This window comes from Papio anubis, chromosome 1 (genome assembly GCF_008728515.1).
Source record: "Papio anubis isolate 15944 chromosome 1, Panubis1.0, whole genome shotgun sequence".
Taxonomy (NCBI): Eukaryota; Metazoa; Chordata; class Mammalia; order Primates; family Cercopithecidae; genus Papio; species Papio anubis.
The window spans coordinates 44,571,474-44,595,780 of record NC_044976.1 but is presented as its reverse complement, the minus strand read 5'-3'; the positions used below and the strand labels follow the sequence as shown (position 1 = coordinate 44,595,780).

At 40.6% G+C, this 24,307-nt stretch overlaps 1 protein-coding gene across 3 annotated transcripts in view; it reads left to right on the top strand.

Moving 5' to 3' along the window:
• The window catches only part of PIK3R3 (phosphoinositide-3-kinase regulatory subunit 3), a 95,770-nt gene that overhangs the window by 64,852 nt on the left and 6,611 nt on the right, over nucleotides 1-24,307 (top strand). For all 3 annotated transcript variants that reach the window (XM_017961107.3, XM_017961117.3, XM_017961119.3), the window contains 4 exons: nucleotides 3,374-3,554; nucleotides 4,294-4,419; nucleotides 8,587-8,729; nucleotides 14,634-14,810. In XM_017961107.3, coding sequence (XP_017816596.1) covers nucleotides 3,374-3,554; nucleotides 4,294-4,419; nucleotides 8,587-8,729; nucleotides 14,634-14,810 — 627 coding nt within the window. The remainder of the gene's footprint in view (nucleotides 1-3,373; nucleotides 3,555-4,293; nucleotides 4,420-8,586; nucleotides 8,730-14,633; nucleotides 14,811-24,307) is intronic.

The following is a 24,307-nucleotide window of genomic DNA, read 5'->3' as shown; positions in this document are numbered from 1 at the left end:
GGACAACCGTTCTTCCCACTTTTAACTAAAGAACTTGCTTTTAATATCACTGATAATGTGGACACAGTCAGACGAGAACTCCTTCATGCTCCTGTTGCCACAGCTGTCAACATATTTACACATTAATGTGAATAGTCTGCCGCTTTTCTGTTCCAGTGGATGACTGTTCGTGTCCTTGTCCAGGGTCTGCTTCTCTGTTTGTGGACTGGATCCCATCCCATCCCTCTAATCTACTCAAGGACATCACTCTAGGAACTATCTTGTCCTCTTTTTTGGATCAACAATTTTTGTCTCTCTGTTGAGTCTTCCCCATCAGCATATAAATATACTCTATTATCTCCCATTTAAGAATAGTAAATAATTGACCCTATATCTCTTTCTAGCTACTTCTCTATTTCTCTGCCCTTATTTACAGCAGTATTCTTCGAGACACTTGCCTATGGGCATGTCTTCTTTATCTTCTTTCATTTTCTTGAATCCATTCCAGTCAGGGTTCTATCCTTACCATTTCACTGAAACCATTTAGTCAGTTCATTTAGTGATACCTGCTTTGCCAAACCTAATTATCATTGGACTTGGTTGATAATTTTCTCTTTGTTGAAATGCTTTTGTACGTGTTGGTTTTTAGGATATCACACTCTTAGTTCTCCTCTTACTTCATTAATTGCTCCTTTTTGGTTTCCTTTGCTGGTTCTTCCTTCCATGTCTCTGACCACTAAACATTGGCATACCCCAGTTCTTAGTCCTTGGACATCTTCTTCTGTCCAGCTATACTCACCTTCAAATAACATCTATCAGCTGGCAACTCCTGAATTTCTGTTTTTAGCCCAGACCTTTCTCCTGAACTTTAGATTCTTTAAGTAGGCTGCTGGATCATCTGCTTTTGAATGTTTAGTAGGCATCTCAAACTTAAAGTGTCTAAAACCAAACTTTTTCCACCTTTAAACATATTCTTTCTTTCTTTTTTTTTTTTTTTTTTTTGAGATGACGTCTTACTCTGTAACCTTGGCTGGAGTGCAGTGGCATGATCTCAGCTCACTGCAACCTCTGCCTCCTGGGTTCAAGTGATTCTTCTGCCTCAGGCTCCTGAATAGCTGGAATTCCAGGTGCCCTCTACCACGCCAGGCTAATTTTTGTATTTTAGTAGAGACGGGGTTTCACTGTGTTGGTCAGGCTGGTCTCGAACTCTCGACCTCAAGTGATCTGCCCGCCTCGGCCTCCCAAAGTGCTGAGATTACAGGTGTGAGCCACTGTGCCTGGTCTAAACCCATTCTTTTTAAATAGCTTTCTTCATGTCAATAAATGACAATTCCATTCTTCTGATTGCTTATGATATAAACCTTGAAATCATCTTTATCTTGTCTCTCTGTCATATTCGTATCCAAGCCATCAGCAAATCCTGTCAGCTCTCTCTTCAAAATATATTAAGAATCTCACTATTTCTCATGACCTGTACTGCTGCTACCCTCATCCAAGACACCATCATGCCTTGCCTAGATTATTATAAAAGTTTCACAAGTGATATTTCCACTTATACCGCTGCCCCCTTTGAACAGTCTTTTCTCAACCCAGCAGCTAGAGTGAGCCTTTTAAACCGCAAGATAGATTACATGATTCTACTGAAAACCCTTTTGTGCCTCCCATCTCACTCAGTAAAAGCTCAAGCCCTTACAGTAATCTACAGACTGTTACTACATAATCTAAGCTCCTTTTACATCTCTTACCTCGTCTCCTATTACTCTCCGTCTTGCTCCTTCAGGCCCAGCATCACTGGCCTCCTTGCTGTTCCTTGAACATGCCAAGCATGCCCTTACCGCACCTCTCTCTAGGACACTTCCCATACATGTCTGCTGTACTAGCTCCCTCACTTCACTTAGAACTCTGTTTAAATATCAGCTGAACACAGAGATTTTCCTTGAGCAATACAAACAATCCTCCACCACAAGAACTCCTTTCCCTTTACTCTGCTTTGTTTTTTTTTCCCCAATAGACTTATTACCATTTGGTATATTTAGTTGTTTATTTTTGTGTTCTATCTTGAGAAATTTGTTATCTTCCTTAATAAACTGAAAGACAGAGATATGTTCCTTGTGCTGTTAAACTGGAAGCTCCACGAGAGCATGGACTGTATCTGACTTGTTTATCATGTATCTGTAGCGTGTTATGTAATTCCTGGCACATAGATATTCAGCACATCATTTTAAATGAATGAATGCCTTTTAACTTTAACAGAGAGGCCAGCTTGCAGTTATTGTATGTGTGAGTGTACACATTTGTAGTAACTGTATATGATTAGATGGTCCTTCTCATGTACATTTAATAGAAATTATTTATCATCCATCTAAAAACTGACCTAAACATTGTTTTAATCAGCTTATAGGGTCAATCTTATTGCGTTCGACCTTTTACAAATCCCAGTGCCTCATTTATTATAAAAATGGCATGGCATAAAGAGAGATAGGGGCATAAATCTGCATGCTGCTGTAAGAAGAGTTGAATGGGAATGGTACAGCCTTTTGCTATGAATCAGCCTGCTGTGCTTTTAGATTATGCCTTATGGGACTTGCAAAACATTGCTATTTTAAACTTTAGTTATAAATTATCTTTTAAGGGACCATTTAGATATGACTTAGTAAACAAAGGTGTCCTGAACTGTCCAAGCATGAAATTACATTCATCTAATATACATAGCTCTTCAAAAGCTATACTTTGTAAAACGGTTGAATGACTTGAATCATTTACATGTTGTGATGGCCTAAATAGTCATTTCTGAGAATTATAAGCAAGTGTAAAAGACAAAATAGTATAAGGTTCTAGATTAATTATGCAGCTATAAATCATAGATTAAGGAGCTCAATTATGTTTGTGCGTTAACAACAAAACCTTGAGTGTGTTGGTGATTGTGTGACAAATATTTATCATTCCTTTCATATAGAGATGGATTCTGCTCCCCCCACAGAGACATACAACCACATATCTTTGGGTCCTTAGGAGATTTTTTCCGTTCTTCCTGACTAAAAATATTGATAGAATTTAAATTTGAAAATTCGTTCAGAATATAAACAAAAATAGAATTTATTTCTGTTTTATTTTTCTTAAGTGATTTTTTTTGCTACATTTGTTCATACTGAATTCTGTGTAGATATGTTGACCTTTAATAACCAAGGTATTTTATGGACAAAACAATGCAAAAGTAATTATATATATATATGTTCACATACACAATAACATGTCTTTTCACTCCTTCCAGCCACATTAACGTAGTAAAACTTGTTTATTATGTGACACCAAGCTTTCACACCTCCATATGAAAACAGTAGTTCAGTTGAATTTGGGGGAAAAAAATCCACAGTTGTTGTCTTGTTGTTCACAGGAAGGGAGGCAATAATAAGTTAATAAAGATCTATCACCGGGATGGTAAATATGGCTTTTCTGATCCTCTGACATTTAATTCCGTGGTGGAACTCATTAACCACTATCACCATGAATCTCTTGCTCAGTACAATCCCAAGCTTGATGTGAAGCTGATGTACCCAGTGTCCAGATACCAACAGGTAAGATTATGGAAGTCCTTGCTAGCTATTGAGCAAGTCATTATTTAACAACCTTATTTGATTTTTTTTTTTACCAGTGTTACCAGTTTTAAAAAACTAGCCATTTTATTATTTATTTATTTATTTACTTTGAGACAGAGTCTCTGTTGCCCAGACTGGAGTGCAGTGGCATGAATATGGCTCACTGCAGTCTTGACCTTCTGGGCTCAAGTGGTCCTCCTGCTTCAGCCTCCCAGTAGCTGGGATCACAGGTGCATACCACAACTTCAGGGTCTTGCCATGTTGCCCAGGCTAGTCTTGAACTGGGCTCAAGCAGTCTTCTCACTTTGGCCACTGAAAGTGTTGGGATTATAGGCATGAGTTATTGTGCCTAGTGCCTACTTAAGATTTTAAATATTTTTGGAACTTATTTTGTGGCTACCTTTCTATAATATCTTATTGCATGTACTTGTTACCTTTATATAAAAATACTTATGTTTATGTTTCCCACTTATACTTCATTTCTTAATTTTTAAAGTATTAATCATTTTGATGTGATATAAGGGCTGATCTTAATATTATCAAAGGATTTGGTACATTTGTGTGCTTGATATTAATACAGTGACTTAAACTTGTACAGTTGAAATACAGTTTAAAAATAATATACAGTTGAGGTGATATTTTCCTTTAAAAAATAGATATGGAAAAAGTCACATGTCAGAATTGTTAACATTCTTTATTTTTTTCTTTACCTGTATAGGATCAGTTGGTAAAAGAAGATAATATTGATGCAGTAGGTAAAAAACTGCAAGAATACCACTCTCAGTATCAAGAGAAGAGTAAAGAGTATGATAGGCTCTATGAAGAATATACGAGAACATCCCAGGTTGCTATATTTATGTTGTTTTGACTAGTATGTGTGCAATGTTTTAGTTACTTCAAATTTTCTATCATTTACTTGATGATCTTTAGCTGTTTTAATGTCTTAAAGGCTTAAACAGCCTTTTTGAAACTTGGATGATACAAATTCCCCTCCCTTCTTAATTGGTTAAGGATATAATTTGTATCAGTTAATATTAACTGGTCACAAGTGACAAAAAAAATAACAAAGACTTCAGATAGAAATTTAGTTTTCTTTCATGTGTATATAGGAACTACAGGGGTGTTAGGGTAACTCCACTGTCCTCAGAACTTACAGGCATTTTCTGTCTTGATGCTTGGCTATCTGTGGAAGAGGGCTTACTCTAATATTGGCGGTCACAACCATATTCTAGTAAACAGGAAGGAAGAATAGGAAGGAGAAAGGAAGGTTCTCTATCTTTAAGACAACTTCCTAGAAGGAGCACACTCTGCTTTCACTTTTATCTCACTGGCTAGAACTAAGTCGCATGGTCATACCTAGCTACAGGTCACAGCTAGCTGTAGGGGAGGCTGAGAAATCTAGTTTTTATTTGGTCAGGTGTGCTCAACTAACGTGGGGATTTACTGAGGAAGAAGGAGCTGATGGATGGAAATTGTGGGCTTACTAGTAGACCTAACTACACAGTTTCCTGTGTAGTTTTCTCTTTTCCTAGGAAAGTAGGAAATTTTGAAACCCTGTCTCTACTAAAAAATACAAAAAATTAGCCGGGCGTGGTGCCGGGCGCCTGTAGTCCCAGCTACTCGGGAGGCTGAGGCAGGAGAATGGCGTGAACCCGAGAGGCAGAGCTTGCAGCTAGCTGAGATCTGGCCACTGCACTCCAGCCTGGGTGACAGAGCAAGACTCCGTCTCAAAAAAAAAGAAACAAAAAAACTTTCTTTTCTAAAATAAGCAGTTAAAGCAATACATTTTCCTCTAAGCACTGCATATATGCATCTCACAAATTTTGTCATACTCTGTCTTCCCTGTTATTCAGTTTTTAATATTTTCTCTTTTTTTGTGATTTCTTCTTTCGCCCCTTGTGTTTTTAATTTTTAAATATTTGGGACTTTCAAATATATTATTTATTTCTAATTTAAATTAATTTTGTTGTTAGTAAATATGTTCATTAAAGTTATATTCTTTGGACATTTATTGACCTAGATTTTATTTTATTATTGATGTTTTTATGAGACAGAATCTTGCCCTGTCCCCCAGGCTGGAGTGAAGTGGCACCATCTCAGCTCACTGCAACCTCCGCCTCCCGGGTTCAAGCAATTCTCCTGCCTCAGCCTCCCGAATAGCTGTGATTACAGGTGTCCGCCACCATGCCTGGCAAATTTTTGTATTTTTAGTAGAGACAGGTTTTCACCATGTTGGCCAGGCTGGTATCAAACTCCTGACCTCAGGTGATTTGCTCATCTCAGCCTCCCAAAGTGCTGGGATTACAGGCGTGAGCCACTGTGCCCGGCCAGCTCTTTTTTTATTTTTATTTTTTATTTTACTTACTTATTTTTTAAGTAGAGAGGGGTTTTGCCATGTTGGTCAGGCTGGTCTTGAACCCCTGACCTCAAGTGATCGACCTGACTCAGCCTCCCACAGTGCTGGGATTACAGGCATGAGCCACCATGCCCAGCCACAAACAAAGCCATAAACAACTCTTTAAGAAGCTTATCTGTGATTTGAAGAGAATTTTGGAATAAGAGTGCTTTTTTTTCAAAGTGTTGTTACCAGAACTTGCTTATATGCTGCTAAGAAGGAATCATTAGACTGGGAGAGTTAATAATGTAAAAGGGGCTAGCTGATACGATAGAGTGAAGGACCCAGAAAGGAAAGGGAGCTGAGACCTAGAGCACATGTAAATAAAGGGAGAGGAAGGGAGAGAAGAGGTGAACAGGTAGGTTTATAGTTTTGGTGGCAGATGTAGTGGTATAGTGGCATTGTTTATGGGGGGGGTGCTGACTTAGTAGTGATATCAAATACTTTTCCCTTTGCTGTTCTACTTACTGATATATATACCAGTGTTAATAAAATCTAAATTGTTAGTGTTTTCTTTGAAGATCCAGGGCCAGAACTTTATAGGTAATTTCTAACCTTGCAAGGGAGCTAAGGCTATCCACTATAATTTAAGAGTTGTAGAATTAGTACCAAGATATTTGGCATATGGACATTCTAGTTAGTTTTTAATATTAAGATACATATGATGTAATCTCAACTGTATGGACTATCACAAGGTTCCAGCCTCCCTCATCTGCTAATCCTCTAATGTTCTAGCCCTACTGGGCAATTACTAATCCTTGAACATGCCTTGTTATTTTATGTATACATTATACCATGCCTCCTTTGTGCAGTGCTGCATTTTCTTCCTCTATATCAGTTCTTTAAGACCTAGCTTAAGTGTCACCTCCTCTGTGAAGTCTCTGTAAAGCAATAAATAATTAGTTAATATCACTTGGTTGCCTCTTCCATGACATGAAACCAAACCTTATTAGAGTTCAGAAATCTATTCCACCCGTATATTCTGAGTCTTAGAGGGCAGGCTTCATGTTTCACAAATCTCTATCACCAGATGGTAATTTCTGTGTAGTGGATTCTCAATAATCAATTGTTGAAAATGACAAATGCTTAAACTGGGTGTGTGGTGCCCTCCTAAAGTCTCAGCTAGTTGGGAAACTGAGGTGGAATGATCCCTTAAGCCCAGGATTTCAAGTCCAGCTTAGGCAACAGTTTTAAAAACACTAACCCACCCGCCCACCCACCAGCAAAACCAAAACCAAAACCCACCCCAGCCTAATAAGTGCTAGATAATGTAGGAATTATCCCATAAGCATCAAAACTTCTAGAATTATAAACATTCAGGATAGCAGTTTTTCTAGACCCTTAGGCGTATTTATTGCTTTTCTAAAAAACAAACTGAACAAAATTAACCTTCTGAAGATTTTCGGGGAATCGTGATTCAGATTTTTTTTGTTTTTGTTTTTGTTTTTTTTGAGACAAAGTGTTGCTCTGTCGCCAAGGCTGGAATGCAGTGGCACAATCTCGGCCCACTGCAACTGCTGCCTCCCGGGTTCAAACGATTCTCTTGCCTCAGCCTCCTGAGTAGCTGGGATTACAGGCGTGCGCCACCATGCCTGGCTAATTTTTGTATTTTTAGTAGAGACGGGGTTTCACCATGTTGGTCAGGCTGGTCTCGAACTCCTGACCTCGTGATCTGCCCACCTTGGCCTCCCAAAGTGCTGGGATTACAGGCATGATCATCTTATTATTCTTAAGTGCATTGGACTTTAGCAGCTATTTTTCCCCTTTTCATTTTCTTGTAATCGGATTAATCTACTGATGAATCTGTTTGGAAAACTAAGCACATACTTGAGAAATGAGAGTAAGAATAAATAGACTTTATAAGACTCTTCTGGGAGTAAGTCTTTGTGCTTTGGTGCATGGACTCTTTAGCTCTATCCATTCACTCTTTCAGCACCTTTTGGGGAATAGCACTATAATAGGTGCAAAATCAGAATTTGGTCCTTGTCTTCAAGGTGTTCAGGGTTAATCTCTCTTGGCAGCTCAGAGACCTTTCTGTGGTTCTTAGCGATATATTTCACATAATGGTTCTTTTTCATTTATTTATAGTTTTTTAAAATTTTAAAATTTTTTATTTTTTACATGGAATCTTGTTCTGTCACCCGGGTTGGAGTGCAGTGGCGTGATCTTGGCTCACTGCAACCTCTGCCTCCTGGGTTCAAGCGATTCTCCTGCCTCGGCCTCCTGAGTAGTTGGGATTACAGGCACCCGCCACCACGCCTGGCTAATTTTTGTACTTTTAGTAGAGACAGGGTTTTGCCATGTTGGCCCGGGTGTCTTGAACTTCTGACCTCAGGTGATCTGCCTGCCTCAGCTTCCCAAAGTGCTGGGATCACAGGTGTAAGCCACCATGCCTGGCCTATTTTATAGTTTAAATGATGTATTTTACATATAGGTAATAGAGTAGGGGTTGAATAAAAGCTCTTGTTTTAGTCCTCCTAAACAAGGGGAAAGACTTTTGAAAGACTAGGTGTTATATGGGATTACATTAATAACTAGAATTATAAAATTTAAGACCAAGGTTAGAAGAAAATAATAAAGAATGAAGCCTGTGTTTTTTCTTTGTCTCTCTTGTAGGAAATACAGATGAAGAGGACTGCAATAGAAGCTTTTAATGAAACAATTAAAATATTTGAAGAGCAGTGTCACACACAAGAACAACATAGCAAAGAGTATATTGAGCGATTTCGCAGAGAGGGGAATGAAAAGGAGATTGAACGGTAAGTACTTAGTACCTCCAAGGTCATCAGTGAGACAGGATTTCTTTCTTCCCCAGTAATTTCTGTCTTGTTTGCTTTTGCCCCTCAAACTGCACAGCCCTACTATTGGAACCACTTGCTCTTTCCACTAATGGCACCAAATTGAACTTCCTCTCTCCTCTGCTCTTTCTTCATTCTCCCAAATTAACTCCTGCTTATCCATTAGGACTTCAGGTTAGATACCATCTTTTCTAGAAATTGTTCCCTGATTCCGGAGACCAATTTAGGGGCTGTATTTTGGGTCCCTACAGTGTCTGGTCCTGATCCCTAGTGTAACATTTACTGAATGCCATGCCCACTCAACTGTAAACTCATCGAGAGTAGGCATTGGTGGCTTATTTTCCCTGGTAGCCCTAGTACCTACGTATGTATGGGAGTACATAATGGGTGCTCATTGAATATTTTTTTGAAATGAAATCAACTTTGGCAGCAGTCTGAATAAATTGTAGTAGAACAAGACTAGGCAGGAACACCAGCCTGACTTGCACATGACTGCAACGGTTGTGGTCATCAGGTTAAACAATAATGAGGGCCTGGACTAGAGAAGTAGCAGAAAAGAAGCGGGAGGTCATGGGAATGCTAAGGACTTTATGCCTGACCAGATATGGTAGGTGTGGGAGAAGTCAAAGATTATTCCTAGATTTCTGGTGTGAGAGACTGGAAGATGGTGTTTTTCACCCAAATAAAAAGTACATGAGGAGAGTCTAGGGTTGGAACCAGTGAGTTCGAGGTTCCTGTGAGAACACAAATGGAGCTCACTGGGGAGCAGGCAGCTGATTATTTGGATTTAGAACTTGGTATAGAAAGGATTTGGAAGGCATAGGTGTGTAGCTGATGGTAGATGCTAAGAATGAAATTACACAGAAAGAATGAGTGGCGGGAGAAGTAATGGATTTGATAACTAAAAGGATATTGAAAGCCTGTCAAAGCAAATTTAGTGGAGTATTGGAAGACTAAGCTAGATTGTAGTGGGTTGAGTGCTAAAATAGATAATAAATATAAGTAATTAATATGCAATGGAAAAGCAAAATTATTTCTCATATTAGGACCACAGTATTAGTGTATTTCTGTGTGCATGAGTTTAGAGCTAAGTGCTGTGAGGCAGTGTAGCTTAATGGCATGAGTTTAGAGCTAAGTGCTGTGAGGCAGTGTAGCTTAAATGATTAAAACTATGGGCTTGAATTCTGAATTGGCCGTTTTGTTAGCTGTATAACCTTAGGTGAATTACTTAACTTTTCTCAGTCTGTTTTCTCTTCCATAAACTGAATAATATCTTGTTGGAATGCTAGAGAATTAAGTAATATATATTTTGGCACATGATGGGCTTTCAGTAAATGATAAGTATTTATTTATTTGAGGTGGAGTCTCTCTGTGTTGCCCAGGCTGGAGTGCAGTGGTGCCATCTCGGCCCACTGCAACCTCCATCTCCTGGGTTCAAATGATTCTTGTGCCTCAGCCTCCTGAGTCACTGGGATTACAGGCGCCCACCACCATGCCTGGCTACTCTTTTGTATTTTTTAGTAGAGACGGGGTTTCACCAAATTGACCAGACTGGCCTTGAACTGCTGACCTCAGGTGATCCACCCGCCTTGGCCTCCCAAATTGCTGGGATTACAGGCTTGAGCCACTGCGCCCGGCCTCATGATAATTATTATTAACGATGAAGAAACAGAAAAGGATTTGTAGTTTTGTTGCAGAGGGAAATAAAGTAGCATGATAACGTTTTGTTTCATTTTATTTATTTATTTTTTTGAGACAGAGTCTTGCTCTGTCACCCAGACTGGAGTGCGGTGGTGCGATCTCGGCTCACTGCACCCTCTGCCTCCTGGGTTCAAGTGATTCTGCTGCCCTAGCCTCCCAAGTAGCTGGGTTTACAGGTGAATGCCACCACACCTGGCTGATTTTTGTATTTTTGGTAGAGATACGGTTTCATCAAGTTGGCCAGGCTGGTCCTGAGCTCCTAATCTCAGGTGATCCACCCACCTTGGCCTCCCAAAGTGTTGCAATTACAGGCATGAGCCACTGTGCCCAGCCTATTTTATTTTTTTATTTTTTGAGGTAGGGTCTTGCTCTGTTGCCCAGGCTGGAATGAAGTAGCATGATCATGGCTCACTGCAGCCTCAACCTCCTGGGCTCAAGGGATCCACTTGCCTCAGCCTCTCGAGTTGCTAGGACTACAGGCAAGCGCCACTGCACTGGCTAATTTTTAAAAATCTTTTTGTAGAGATGGGGTCTTGAACTCCTGGGTTCAAGCAATCCTCTGCCCTCAGCTTCCCAAAGTGCTGGGATTACAGGTGTGTGTCCAGTCTGTGAAGTTTTAATAGTAATATAAAGCCACATATTAAGTGACAAGGGAATAATGTAGACAGTTGTTACCATAAGGGTTCAGAGCATAGCAAAACTTTGTGTGTTGGAAAAGCTTATAGCCATCATCTGTTGAGTGCTTACGAAGATAATGTCAGGAAATGTTCTTTCCTTTACATGTATTGTCACATTTAATTAACAGAAAATCCCAGTGAAGTAAGTACTGTTGTAGGTACCCATTTGTATTAGTCCATTTTCATGCTGCTGGTAAAGACATACCTGAGACTGGGGCAGTTTACAAAAGGAAGAGGTTTAATTGGACTTACAGTTCCAGGTGGCTTGGGAAGCCTCACTCACAATCACGGTGGAAGGGAAGGAAAAGCAAGTCACATCTTACGTGGATGGCAGCAGGCAAAGAGAATGAGGAAGATGCAAAAGCAGAAATCCCTGATAAAACCATCAGATCTCGTGAAACTTATTCACTACCATGAGAACGGTATGGGGGAAACCACCTCCATGATTCAGTTGTTTCACCCTGGTCCCTCCCACAACATGTGGGAATTATGGGAGTACAATTCAAGAGGAGATTTGGGTGGGGACACAGCCAAACCACATTATTCTGCCCCGGCCCCTCCCAAATCTTGTATCTTTACATTTCAAAACCAATTATACATTCCTAACAGTCCCCCAAAGTCTTAACTCATTTCAGCATTAACTCAAAAGTCCACAGTCCAAAGTCTCATCTGAGACAAGGCAAGTCCTATGAGCCTGTAAAATCAAAAGCAAGCTAGTTATTTCCTAGATACAATGGGGATACAGACATTGGGTAAATACAGCTGTTCCAAATGGAAGAAATTGGCCAGAACAAAGGGGCTACAGGGTCCGTGCAAGTCTGAAATCCAGCAGGGCAGTCAAATCTTAAAGCTCCAAAATGGTCTCCTTTGACTCCATGTCTCACATCCAGGACATGCTGATGCAAGAGATGGGTTCCCATAGTCTTGGGTAGCTCTGTCCCTGTGGCTTTGCAGGGTACAGCCTCCCTCCTGGCTGCTTTCACAGGGTGGCCTTGAGTGTCTGTGACTTTTCCAGGCACACAGTGTAAGGTGTCAATGGATCTACCATTCTGGGGTCTGGAGGACAGTGGCCCTTTTCTCACAATGCCACTAGGCGGTGCCCCAGTAGGAACTCTGTGTGGGGGCTTTGACCCCGCATTTCCCTTCCACACTGCCCTAGCAGAGGTTCTCCATGAGGGCTCTGCCCCTGCAGCAAACTTCTGCCTGGGCATCCAGGTGTTTCCATACATCTGAAATCTAGGCGGAGGTTCCCAATTCTTGACTTCTGTGCACCTGCAGGCTCAACACCACATGGAAGCTGCCAAGGCTTGGGGCTTGTACCATCTGATGCCATGGCCTGAGCCCTATGTTGGCCCCTTTCACCCATGGCTGGAGTGGTTAGGATGCCAGGCATCAAGTCTCTAGGCTGCACACAGCTCAGGGACCCTGGGCCTAGCCAGCGAAACTCCTTTTTCCTCTAGGCCTCCAGGCCTTGATGGGAGGGGCTGCCTTGAAGACTTCTGACATGCCCTGGAGACATTTTCCCCATTGTCTTGAGGATTAACATTTGGCTTCTTGTTACTTATGCAAATTTCTGCAGCTGGCTTGAATTTCTCCTCAGAAAATGGAATTTTATTTTCTATTGCATTGTCAGGCTGCAAATTTTTCAAACGTTTATGCTCTGTTTCCCTTTTAAAACTGAATGCTTCTAAGAGCACCCAAGTAACCTCTTGAATGCTTTGCTGCTTAGAAATTTCTCCTGCCAGATACCCTAAATCATCTCCCTCAAGTTCAACGTTCCACAAATCTCTAGGGCAGGGGCAAAATGCCATGAGTCTCTTTGCTAAAACATAACAAGAGTCACCTTTGCTCCAGTTTGCAACAAGTTCCTCATCTCCATCTCAGACCACCTCAGCCTGGACCTTATTGTCCATATGACTATCAGCATTTTGGGCAAAGCCATGCGACAAATCTCTAGGAAGTTCCAGACTTTCCCACATTTTCCTGTCTTCTTCTGAGCCCTTCAAACTGTTCCAACTTCTGCCTGTTACCCGATTTTAAGGTTGCTTCCACATTTTCGGGTATCTTTTCAGCAATGCCTCACTCTGCTAGTACTAATTTACTAAATTAGTCCATTTTCATGCTGCTGATAAGGACATACCCAAGACTGGGCAATTTACAAAAGGAAGAGGCTTAATTAGGCTGACAGTTCCACGTGGCTGGGGAAGCCTCACAGTCATGGTGGAAGGCAAGGAGGGACAAGTCCTGTTTTACATGGATGACAGCAGGCAAAGAGAGAATGAGGAAGATGCAAAAGCAGAAACCCCTGATAAAACCGTCAGATCTTATGAGACCTGTTCACTACCATGAGAACAATATGGGGGAACCGCTCCATGATTCAATTATCTCTTCCCGGGTCCTTCCTACAATCTGTGGGAATTATGGGAGTACAATTCAAGATGAGATTTGGGTGAGGGCACAGCCAAACCATATCACCATTTTAAACAGATGAGGAAATGAAGGCACTGAGACGTTAAATAACTTGCCCATGGCCCCACAGCAAGTGACAGCAGAGATTCACATGTAGGTTGCAAAACCATAGTTCTTAACTGTTGTGTTGTGCTACCTCTTGAATATCAAACGTATAGCTTTACTTGTTCAGTCATTGCTGGATTCAGGGCCCAAACAAGGTTATTGAGATTCTCTCTCACATTGTATTTTAGCTCAGTTTTTCTCTGGGTTGATTTTATTCTCAGGCAGGCTTTGCCAGTGAAGTGACATTATAGCTGCTGGGATGAGAACTGCATATTCATAATTTAGCAATTCGTGTGGAAAGAGATCATTTATTTTAACAATACAGTTCTAGCAAATGTTCTAGAATTGACTCTCATTGGATCAGTTTGAGTCTTATTCCTGTTCCTGAACCAGTCACTGTGGTCTGAGGGTAGGGATGGGATAGAGTGGAATATTCTTATTGGCCAGTCTGGGCCATGTGTGTTTACATCCCTGGATCTGAGATGGGGGAATGAATCCTTACCTCCAGGGAACATCAGGGTGCTAATACCAGAAATGGGAATGGATATGGGCCAGGCAAAAACAAATCTTCACCCCGCATAAGATATTAGAACCTCACTGGGTGCAATGGCTCACGCCTGTAATCCCAGTACTTTGGGAGGCTGAGGCAGGCAGATCACCTGAGGTTAGGAGTTTGAGACCAGCCTGGTCAACATGGCAAAACCCCGTCTCTGCTAAAAATACAAAAATTAGCCGGGTGTGGTAACACGTGCCTGTAATCCCAGCTACTGGGGAGGCTGAAGCAGGAGAGTTGCTTGAACCCGGAAGGCAGAGGTTGCAGTGAGCTGAGATCATGCCACTACACTCCAGCCTGGGGTGACAGAGTGAGACTCAAGGGAAAAAAAAAAAAAAAGGATATTAGGACCATACTCACTCAGTAGGATCTGTCTGCTTGATTTCTATTTTAGCCTTAACATGTCACATATTTTTACAGAATTATGATGAATTATGATAAATTGAAATCACGTCTGGGAGAGATTCATGATAGCAAAATGCGTCTAGAGCAGGATTTGAAGAAACAAGCTTTGGACAACCGAGAAATAGATAAAAAAATGAATAGTATCAAACCTGACCTGATCCAGCTGCGAAAGATCCGAGATCAGCACCTTGTGTAAGTAGTCTGGGAGTGTATCGGGAGGGAGACACTAGTGCCAGGTTACTACCAGCACTAGAGATGTCAGAGGTGGGAGAAGAGATTTGTAATTGAGAATTGGCCAGTAAGATGGTAAGAATTTAGGAAAATGGCCTTGGTAGTTGTAGGGGGTACCAGAGTTAATCTGAAGTTATTATGTGGAGCAACCCAGAATGTAGGATTCTTGATTCATAGAAATGCCTTGGAAATCTCAGAGGCTGGCTGTGGCATGAGTAAAATGCTATACCTTAAGAAGAACAGATTAATGTTTGCCTAAAACATAAAAATCAGAATCTTTGTTTACACAGTAGAACTGAGTGGGGAATTTCTATTTCCTCTGAGGGGAAATAGGTCCTAGGCTGGGCACAGTGGCTTACGCCTGTAACCCCAGCACTTTGGGAGGCCGAGGTAGGCAGATCATCTGAGGTCATGAGTTCAAGACACCAGCCTGGCAAACATAGTGAAACTCCGTTTCTACTAAAAATACAAAAATTTGCTGGGTGTGGTGGCACATGCCTGTAATCCCAGCTACTCGGGAGGCTGAGGCAGAAGAATCACTTGAACCCTGGAGGCAGAGGTTGCAGTGAGCCGAGATCACGCCACTGCACTCCAGCCTGGGTGACAGAGTGAGACTCCATCTCAAAAAAAAAAAAAAAAGAAAAAAAGATGATGAAACCTCGTCTGTACTAAAAATACAAAAAATTAGCTGGGCATAGTGGTGGGTGCCTGTAGTCCCAGCTACTTGGGAGGCTGAGGCAGGAGAATCGCTTGAACCTGGGAGGCAGAGGTTGCAGTGAGCCAAGATCGTGCCACTGCACTCCAGCCTGGACAAGAGTGAGTCTCAAAAACAACAACAACAAAAACAAAATGACGTTCTTTATTTAAATAACAGAAATGTGTCTATAGAAGGCACTTGAGGTAATTTGACTGAGTAGTGAAACCTAATTCTTTAAGATTAGGGAAAACTATATAATTTAGCCAAATATAGGCATAATAGAGATAATATCCAAATATAAATGGAAAGATAGTATCAGAATAAAATGTGTGAATTATATTTTTAGAAACATAAGTAACTGCTTCATAGGACAGAATGCATGAGAAAGGAACATACTGGATATTGGGCTTAGTTCTAGGTAACAAATAGGCTGTTCTGAAATACATTTATGGGTGACCTTGATGCATGTAACACCACTCAATTCAAACTACTGGCAGGAGAAAACAGAGCAGAGACCTCTGAATCTGGGTTTTCCGTAGAAACCCTGGGTTCTTTGTGTGAGAAAGAGGGAGAAGATGAAATATATACCCAGAGATTGGAACTGTGGCAGAAGAGTTTCAGTAGAGGAAGATTTAAGATGATTTTTCTTTTTTCTGAGACGGGGTCTCACTGTGTCACCTAGGCTGGAGTGCAATGGCATGATCTCAGCTCACTTCAACCTCCACCTCCTGGGTTCAAGTGATTCTCCTACCTCAGTCTTCCGAGTAGCTGGGAATACAGGCATGCACCACCATGCCCAGCTAATTTTTGTATTTTTAGTAGAGACGGGGTTTCACCATGTTGACCAAGCTGGTCTCAAGCTCCAGACCTTAGGTGATCTACCCACCTTGGCCTCCTAAAGTACTGGGGTTACAGGCATGAGCCACTGTTCCCGGCCTAAGGTGACATTTTTTGGGGTAAACAATTACAACTACACCATGCTGAGTAGTTTTTAATAACAGCCCTCTCAAGAGATCATTTTAGTTTGCTATTGTGGCCAAAAGTCAAGCTGAGTGTATATAGCATACTGAAGAGCTTTGTAAAGAAGGCAAGGAGGTGCTCTCATCTGTAAGAAGGGTGTGTCTGCTCTTGGAATGCTCACGTGGTTCTGGTCACATCATGAAGCTGAAGAAAGGCCCAAGAAGGCTATGCTGTACACCAAAATCATGAATGGAAGTCCTTCTTTGCCCTGAAAAGCAGTAAGAAATACAAGGAATATACCATCCCAAGGGGCATGAATAAGTGTAGTGTCTTAGTCTGTTTAGGCTGCTATAACAAAATACCATAAATTGGGTAGCTTGTAAACACCATGAATTTCTCTTCTAGAGACTAGGAAGTCCAAACTCAAGGCACTGGCAGATTTGGTGTCTGGTGAGGGGTGAGGATCTGCTTTCTGGTTCATAGATGGTGCCTTCTACCTATGTCCTGGTAGAAGGAGCAAGGGGTCTCTATCAGGCCTCTTTTATAAGGGCACTAATCCCATTCCTGAGGGCTCTGCCTTTATGACCTAATCACCTCCCAAAGTCCTCACCTCCAAATACCATCACCTTGAGGGTTAGATTTTCCACCTATGAATTTTGGGAAGATACTAACATTCAGACTGTAGCAGGTGACAAACCAGACCTTGGAAGTTTCTTTAATGGGTTGTATAAACTAAATACAGAAGAAAGAAAGAAAACAACAACAACAAAAAGACAACAACAACAAAAAACCATACACACCAAAAAAAAAAAACACAAAAAACAAAACAATAACACAACAACAACAACAAATATAAAAGAGTTTAGATAACATCATGGATGACAAATTCATGACCTACAAGTAAGGACAACTCAAGTGTAGGGAGACACAGACAGCCATTACCTCTTTTGGAAGGGCCGCTTCCAGGAGAATAGTTTAGTGTCCCATAGTCCATGCTTTGATGTTTCTAACAGAGAATTGTCTCTGGGCTTGGTGGACTCGATCTATTCTAATACTGGAATTTATGTTGTCAGTACTGAAGGAGACTGTAGTAAAATATGTGTCTCATATTAGCGTTGCTACATGATGCTGAGTATGATCTCTCTCTGGTCCTGTTTTAAAGGAATGGATTGGGATTCTGTGATACCTAGCTCAAGATTGTCATCAGTTCTTTAAGCCCTCTTTGGATGTGGTCATTTCCCTGACTGGCCACTGCATAGCCCACAAGGATTCTATGTGATTGTCTGCCGAGATCTAGGTGTACTGCTAGTAAGATATTCTTGAGGGTTTAAATACAGAATTTCATTGCTTAAATATAGAAAAAAAATTATATAATTCCATTTATTGGAAGCTCAAGAATAGGTTAAACCTATCTATGATGATAGAATTAAAAACAGTGATTATTTATGGTGAGGATTTTGATGGGAAAATGGGATGAGGAACCTTTAACGGTTCTAGAAATGTTCTGAATCTTGATATGAGTGGGGTTCCATGGGTTTATACATAGGTTAAAATTTATCATCCGTACACTTAAGATTAATGTGCTTTATGTGTATTATAACTCAATAAATACGTTAAACATTTCTTAGGTATCAGTTTTTTAAAAAATTTCCTTTCAAAAAAAGGAATTTTGTTGTTAATATGCAATTCTTTTTCCTCATGAGTTTAAGGCTAGCTTTCATGATTACCATTTACCTTTTTTGGTACTGTAGACCCCTTGGTCCATGGCTTTGCTTACTGTGGTTTTGCTTTCCATGTGTTCAGGTATCCCCAGTCAGCCACAGTCTGGATAGGTGAATACAGCACAATAACACATTTTGAGAGAGACCACATTCACATCACTTTTATTCCAGCATATTGTTATATTTTTCTCTTTTATTATTAGTTATTGTTAATCCCTTACTGTGCTTAATTTATAAATTAAATGATCACAGGTATGTATGTATAGGGAAAAACAGTATATATAGGGTTTAGTACTTTCTGTAGTTTCAGGCATCTATTTGGTTGTCTTAGAACTATTCCCCATGGATAAGCAGGGACTGCAGTATTCATAAATCAAAATTCATAAATTTAAAATAAAGAATAACGGCCATAACAATATAGGTACATAATGATGAGGGTTTTTTAAATGCATATTCTGCTTAGGGAAAAGATGAGTTTTGAGTAATATATGTACTAGGGGAGTTTGCAGATAAAGGAGTTCTATGTGGCCGGGTGCAGTGACTCACACCTGTAATCCCAGCACTTTGGGAGGCCGAGGCAGGTGGATCACCTGAGGTCAGGAGTTCGAGACCAGCCTGGCCAAGATAGTGAAACCCTGTCTCTACTAAAAATATAAAAATTAGTCAGGCATGGTGGCACATGCCTGTAATCCCAGCTAGTCAGAAGCCTGAGGCAGAATTGCTTGAACCTGGGAAGTGGAGGTTGCAGTGATCTGAGATCACCCCGCTGCACTCTAGCATGGGCAACACAATGAGACTCCGTATTAAAAAAAAAAAAAAAAAAAAGGAAAAAACCACAATGAGATACCATCTCACACCAGTTAGAATGGCAATCATTAAAAAATCAGGAAACAACAGGTGCTGGAGAAGATGTGGAGAAATAGGAACATTTTTACACTGTTGGTGGGACTATAAACTAGTTCAACCATTGTGGAAAACAGTGTGGCGATTCCTCAAGGATCTAGAACTAGAAATACCATTTGACCCTGCCATCCCATTACTGGGTATATACCCAAAGGATTATAAATCATACTGCTATAAAGACACATGCACACGTATGTTTATTGCAGCACTATTCACAATAGCAAAGACTTGGAATCAACCCAAATGCCTATCAGTGACAGACTGGATTAAGAAAATGTGGCACATATACACCATGGAATACTATGCAGCCATAAAAAAGGATGAGTTTGTTTCCTTTGTAGAGACATGGATGAAGCTGGAAACCATCATTCTCAGCAAATTGTCGCAAGAACAGAAAACCAAACACCGCATTTTCTCTCATAGGTGGGAATTGAACAATGAGATCACTTGGACACAGGAAGGGGAACATCACACACGGGGCCTATTGTGGGGAAGGGGGAGGGAGGAGGGATAGCATTAGGAGATATTCCTAATGTAAATGACGAGTTAATGGGTGCAGCACACTAACATGGCACATGTATACATATGTAACAAACCTGCATGTTGTGCACATGTACCCTAGAACTTAAAGTATAATAATAAAAAATAAATAAATAGAAAAAAAAAGGAGGGTGGTGTGTTCTGGTTTTATTTTTTGTTTTTACAGCTTTATTGAGATACAGTTTACATCCCATACAGTTCACCCATTTAAAGTGTATTATTCAGTGCTTTTAGTATGTTCACAGGTATTTACAGTCATCACCAAATATTTTAGAACATTTTCATCACCTTAAAAAAAACCCTGCACCCTTTACTTCTCATCCCTATTACCCCTTGCATCTAGCCCTAAACAACTGCTAATCTACTTTCTGTCTCTATGGATTTGTCTATTCTGGACATTTCATATGAATGAAAATAATGTAAAATGTACTCTTTTGTGACTGGCTTCTTTCACTTAGCATGGTGTTTTCAAAGTTTGTCTGCGTTGTAGCATATATCAGTATTTCATTCCTTTTTATGGCCAAATAATAGTCTGTTATATAGTTATACCACATTTTGTTTAATCATCACCAGTTGGTGGACATTTGGGTTGTTTCTGTCCTTTTGGCTATTTCAGTAATGCTGCTGTGAACATTTATATACAGGTTTTTGAATGGGTATGTATTTTCATTTCTCATGGGTATATGCTGAGGAGTGAAATTCCTGAATCATATGGTAATTATCTGTGTTTCACTGAACAACTGCCCAGACTGTTTTGCGTAGTGGTTGCACTATTTTACATTCACACCAGTAGTGATAATTTGGGTTTCTTAAAGTAATGAATCATTCTTTATTTCTTTTTTTTTTGAGATGGATTTTTGCTCTTGTTGCCCAAACTGGAGTGCAGTGGTGCGATCTTGGCTCACTGCAACCTCTGCCTTCTGGGTTCAAGCAATTCTCCTGCCTCAGCCTCCTGAGTAGCTGGGATTATAGGTGTACACCACCACCTCCAACTAATTTTTGTATTTTTAGTAGAGATGGGGTTTCACCATGTTGGCCAGGCTGGTCTCAAACTCCTGACCTCAGATGATCCACCTGCCTCAGCCTCCCAAAGTGCTGGGATTACAGGCATGGAGCCACCGCACCTGGCCTCATTCTTCAATATATTTCTGATAACTAAATTTTTATAAGTGATTTTTCTTTTTAAAGTATTGTATACATTATCCCACTTTGTTTTTTTATGTAGAGAATATGTCTGTCCATAAAATTTGGTGGAAGACAAGTTTCATTCCTTTTTTTTTTTTTTTTTTTTTGGGAGACAGAGTTTCACTCTTGTTACCGAGGCTGGAGTGCAATGGTGCGATCTCGGCTCACTGCAACCTCTGCCTTCCAGGTTCAAGTGGTTCTCCTGCATCAGCCTCCCGAGTAGCTGGGATTACAGGCATGCCCCACCACGCCCGGCTAATTTTTTATATTTTTAATAGGAACGGGGTTTCACCGTGTTAGCCAGCCTGGTCTTGAACTCCTGATCTCAGGTGATCCACCTGCCTTGGCCTCCCAAAGTGCTGGGATTACAGGCATGAACCACTGTGCCCAGCCACATTCCTCATTTAAAATAAATAAATAAATAAATAAATCTATTTCAAGCTCCCACTGGCCTGGTTACATTAAAAATATTTAATCTCTGTTATCATTCCTACCTCCTACACAGACTGACACTTGGATCATATAAGAATGTCATCCTGAAGTAGTGTCAGAAAATTAGAGGAGCACAAGGTCTTTTGTGCCTCCCTCTTGACTGCTGAAAATTCCAAGGTGTCCTTCACAGTAATCTCATCACTGGCCACCAACAGATGCTGCATCGTAAAAGCTCATTCTCCATCCAGGATGGCCTGTGCATGAGGCACTGTTTTCTGTCACCCCATTTTCTACTTCAGCGAGGCTCTAGACAAGCTTCTGCTTTCTTCCAGGACCACGGCGTCAGCTTTAAAGTCGTTTTTCCTGTCCTTCTCTCTCAGGGTTTTCCCAGCTTAATCCTTTTGTCTTAGACTGAAACACAAGCTCTCTTCGTCTTAAAGTGTATATAATACATATTTTTTCCCTTACTTGCTGGGGTAGGGCTAGGAAAAGATATGCTAACACCAGATATTTTTTCTGTCTTGTATTTCTTAAGATTACTTTGATGTAATCTGTGGAAGTAGTGTTTTCCCTTTTTTTTTTTTTTTTTTTTTTTAGAAGAAATAGCTGCGCCAAAGAGAGATGGGTCCAAGACCATGCCAAAAAATACGTATATATAGTATCCTTTCTAAAAATCTAATTGGTTTTACAACCCAGTTACCACACTAACAGAATCAGAACTGGATGTTAGGTCTTTGAATGTTTTCCTTAGATTTTTCCTGTAGAATTTATTGCATTATTTGTGATCAGTGCAGTATTCAATAACATTAAATGTGAATTAACATATTTGCTAAAGTTATTAGAGGTTTTTGAAAATGGTTTTTAAAATCTAATCAGCTCCTGGCATTGTTAATAGGTTTGTAAGGACTCAGAACTAGATAAGTCTTTGAAATGGACTTTTGGGAGATTGGAAAAGCTGCCTAAGTCAGAAGGTAGGCACCATCATGAATGGAGGGTGGAGCAAAAGCAATTTTTCTTTTTCTTCTTTTTTTTTTCATTAGGAAAGTGCTAGGAAATGGGTTCCTAACACTGTGTGTGACCGAAAGAGAGGCTCAGTTTAAAGAGGTTGGTGGGTAAAAGAAAATGGGGATTCAAGAGAAAATGTGGTACATTAATTCAATTCACGCCTTTTTACCCAGTGTGCTTATTTCTTTGATAAAGAGAAGGTCAGTTTCTTTGAGGATAGAAAACTTTGGGTGATAAGAATGCTTAGAGGAGGGCATCTGGATATTTTGATGACAGACATGGTGTGGGGGAGGGGGCTTGTTACTAAATCAGTTGTATCAAGATCACATATTATCTATTTTCCAGTTTCCCTAAGCATAAAAAATGAAATCCAAGTTAACTAAAGGGCAAGTCTTACTGAGAAAGACTGTGAAATCTGTCTAACAGAACTTTAAAATTAGGTGTGATGCCAAGTTATCTTGTGTACTTGGGGCCAGAGAGAGATAGAGGATGATCCTGGAGTTGTGAAGATTTTGTTAAAAGCAGCCCACCAGCAAATATTTACTGACAGTTGAATATCTATGTGCATGTGCTGTTTTAATAATTGGTAACATAGCCACAAACAGGACAGACTCCTTTCATTACAGCAGCTTACATTTTATTGGGGAGACAGACAAACAAATACAAATATAAAATAGGCCTGGCACAGTGGCTCACGCCTGTAATCCCAGCACTTTGGGAGGCCAAGGTGGGCGGATCACCTGAGGTCAGGAGTTCGAGACCAACCTGACCAACCTGGTGAAACCCTGTCTCTACTAAAAATACGAAAATTAGCTGGGCGTGGTGGCGCATGCCTGTAGTCCCAGCTGCAGAGGCAGAGGTGAGAGAATTGCTTGAACCCTGGAGACGGAGGCTGCAGTGAGCCGAGATCGTGCCATTGCATTCCAGCCTAGGTAACAGAGCGAGACTCCATCTCAAAAAAAACAAAAAAACAAAACAAAACAAAAAAAAACAAAACCAACCAACCAAACAAAAATATAAAATAATGGATTTTAACTAAGTGCTATGAAGATGATAAAACAAGGTAAAGTGTAGAGAGTGACCGGGGACTGCCTTAGTTGGGACAGTTAGGGTCATCCTCCCTGAGGGGATGGTGTGTATGATAAAACCTGAATGATAGGAGCCTTGCTTGGTGGGTAATGATGAATGAAGGTGCTTTCCACTTCTCCACCCTAGTTTTAGACTGTTGGCCATCTGAAAGGAACAAAATGTGCTGGTCTACCTCATTTTACATCTAAAATACTGGTACATTTTAAGAGATACTACGATTTTCTTTTCTTTCTTTTTTTTTTTTTTTTGAGATCGAGTCTCGCTCTGTCACCCACGCTGGAGGGCAGTGGTGCAATCTCAGCTCACTACAGCCTCTGCCCCCTGGTTTCAAGCTTAATTCTCCTGCCTCAGCCTCCTAGTAGCTGGGATTACAGGCATGCACTACCACACCTGGCTAATTTTTGTATTTTTAGTAGAAATGGGGTTTGATTATGTTGGCCAGGCTGGTCTTGAACTCCTGACCTCAGGTGATCCACCTGCCTTGGCCTCCCAGAGTGCTGGGATTACAGGCATGAACCACTGAGCCCAGCCTGGATACTGTGATTTTCTTGGTAATGAAGTTCACTCATTAATTACTCAGATTGCCACCCTGAATTTCTTGTGGCCTGCTTAAATGCAAAAATAGATCTTGAAGTTTTTAGTTGAAATATTAAACTCAATTCAGTAGGTCACACGGAAAGTGGGTTCTCAGGCTTAGTGGAGATTGCCAACATGACACCATGCTCACCTAACTAATGTTTTCAGAAACAAATGTCCCACTGTGAGTGCGAGTATATATGTGCTTGTGGTGGCACATCTTCCAGAAAAGAAAAATGAAAAGTGAAGGGCCTAATTTCAAGTAGCCCTTTATGTTTCTGCCTTTTTCCAGAAAAGATCAGTTCATCTTGATAGTAGTTGAAAGAAAAGTAATGAGAGACTATTTTGAG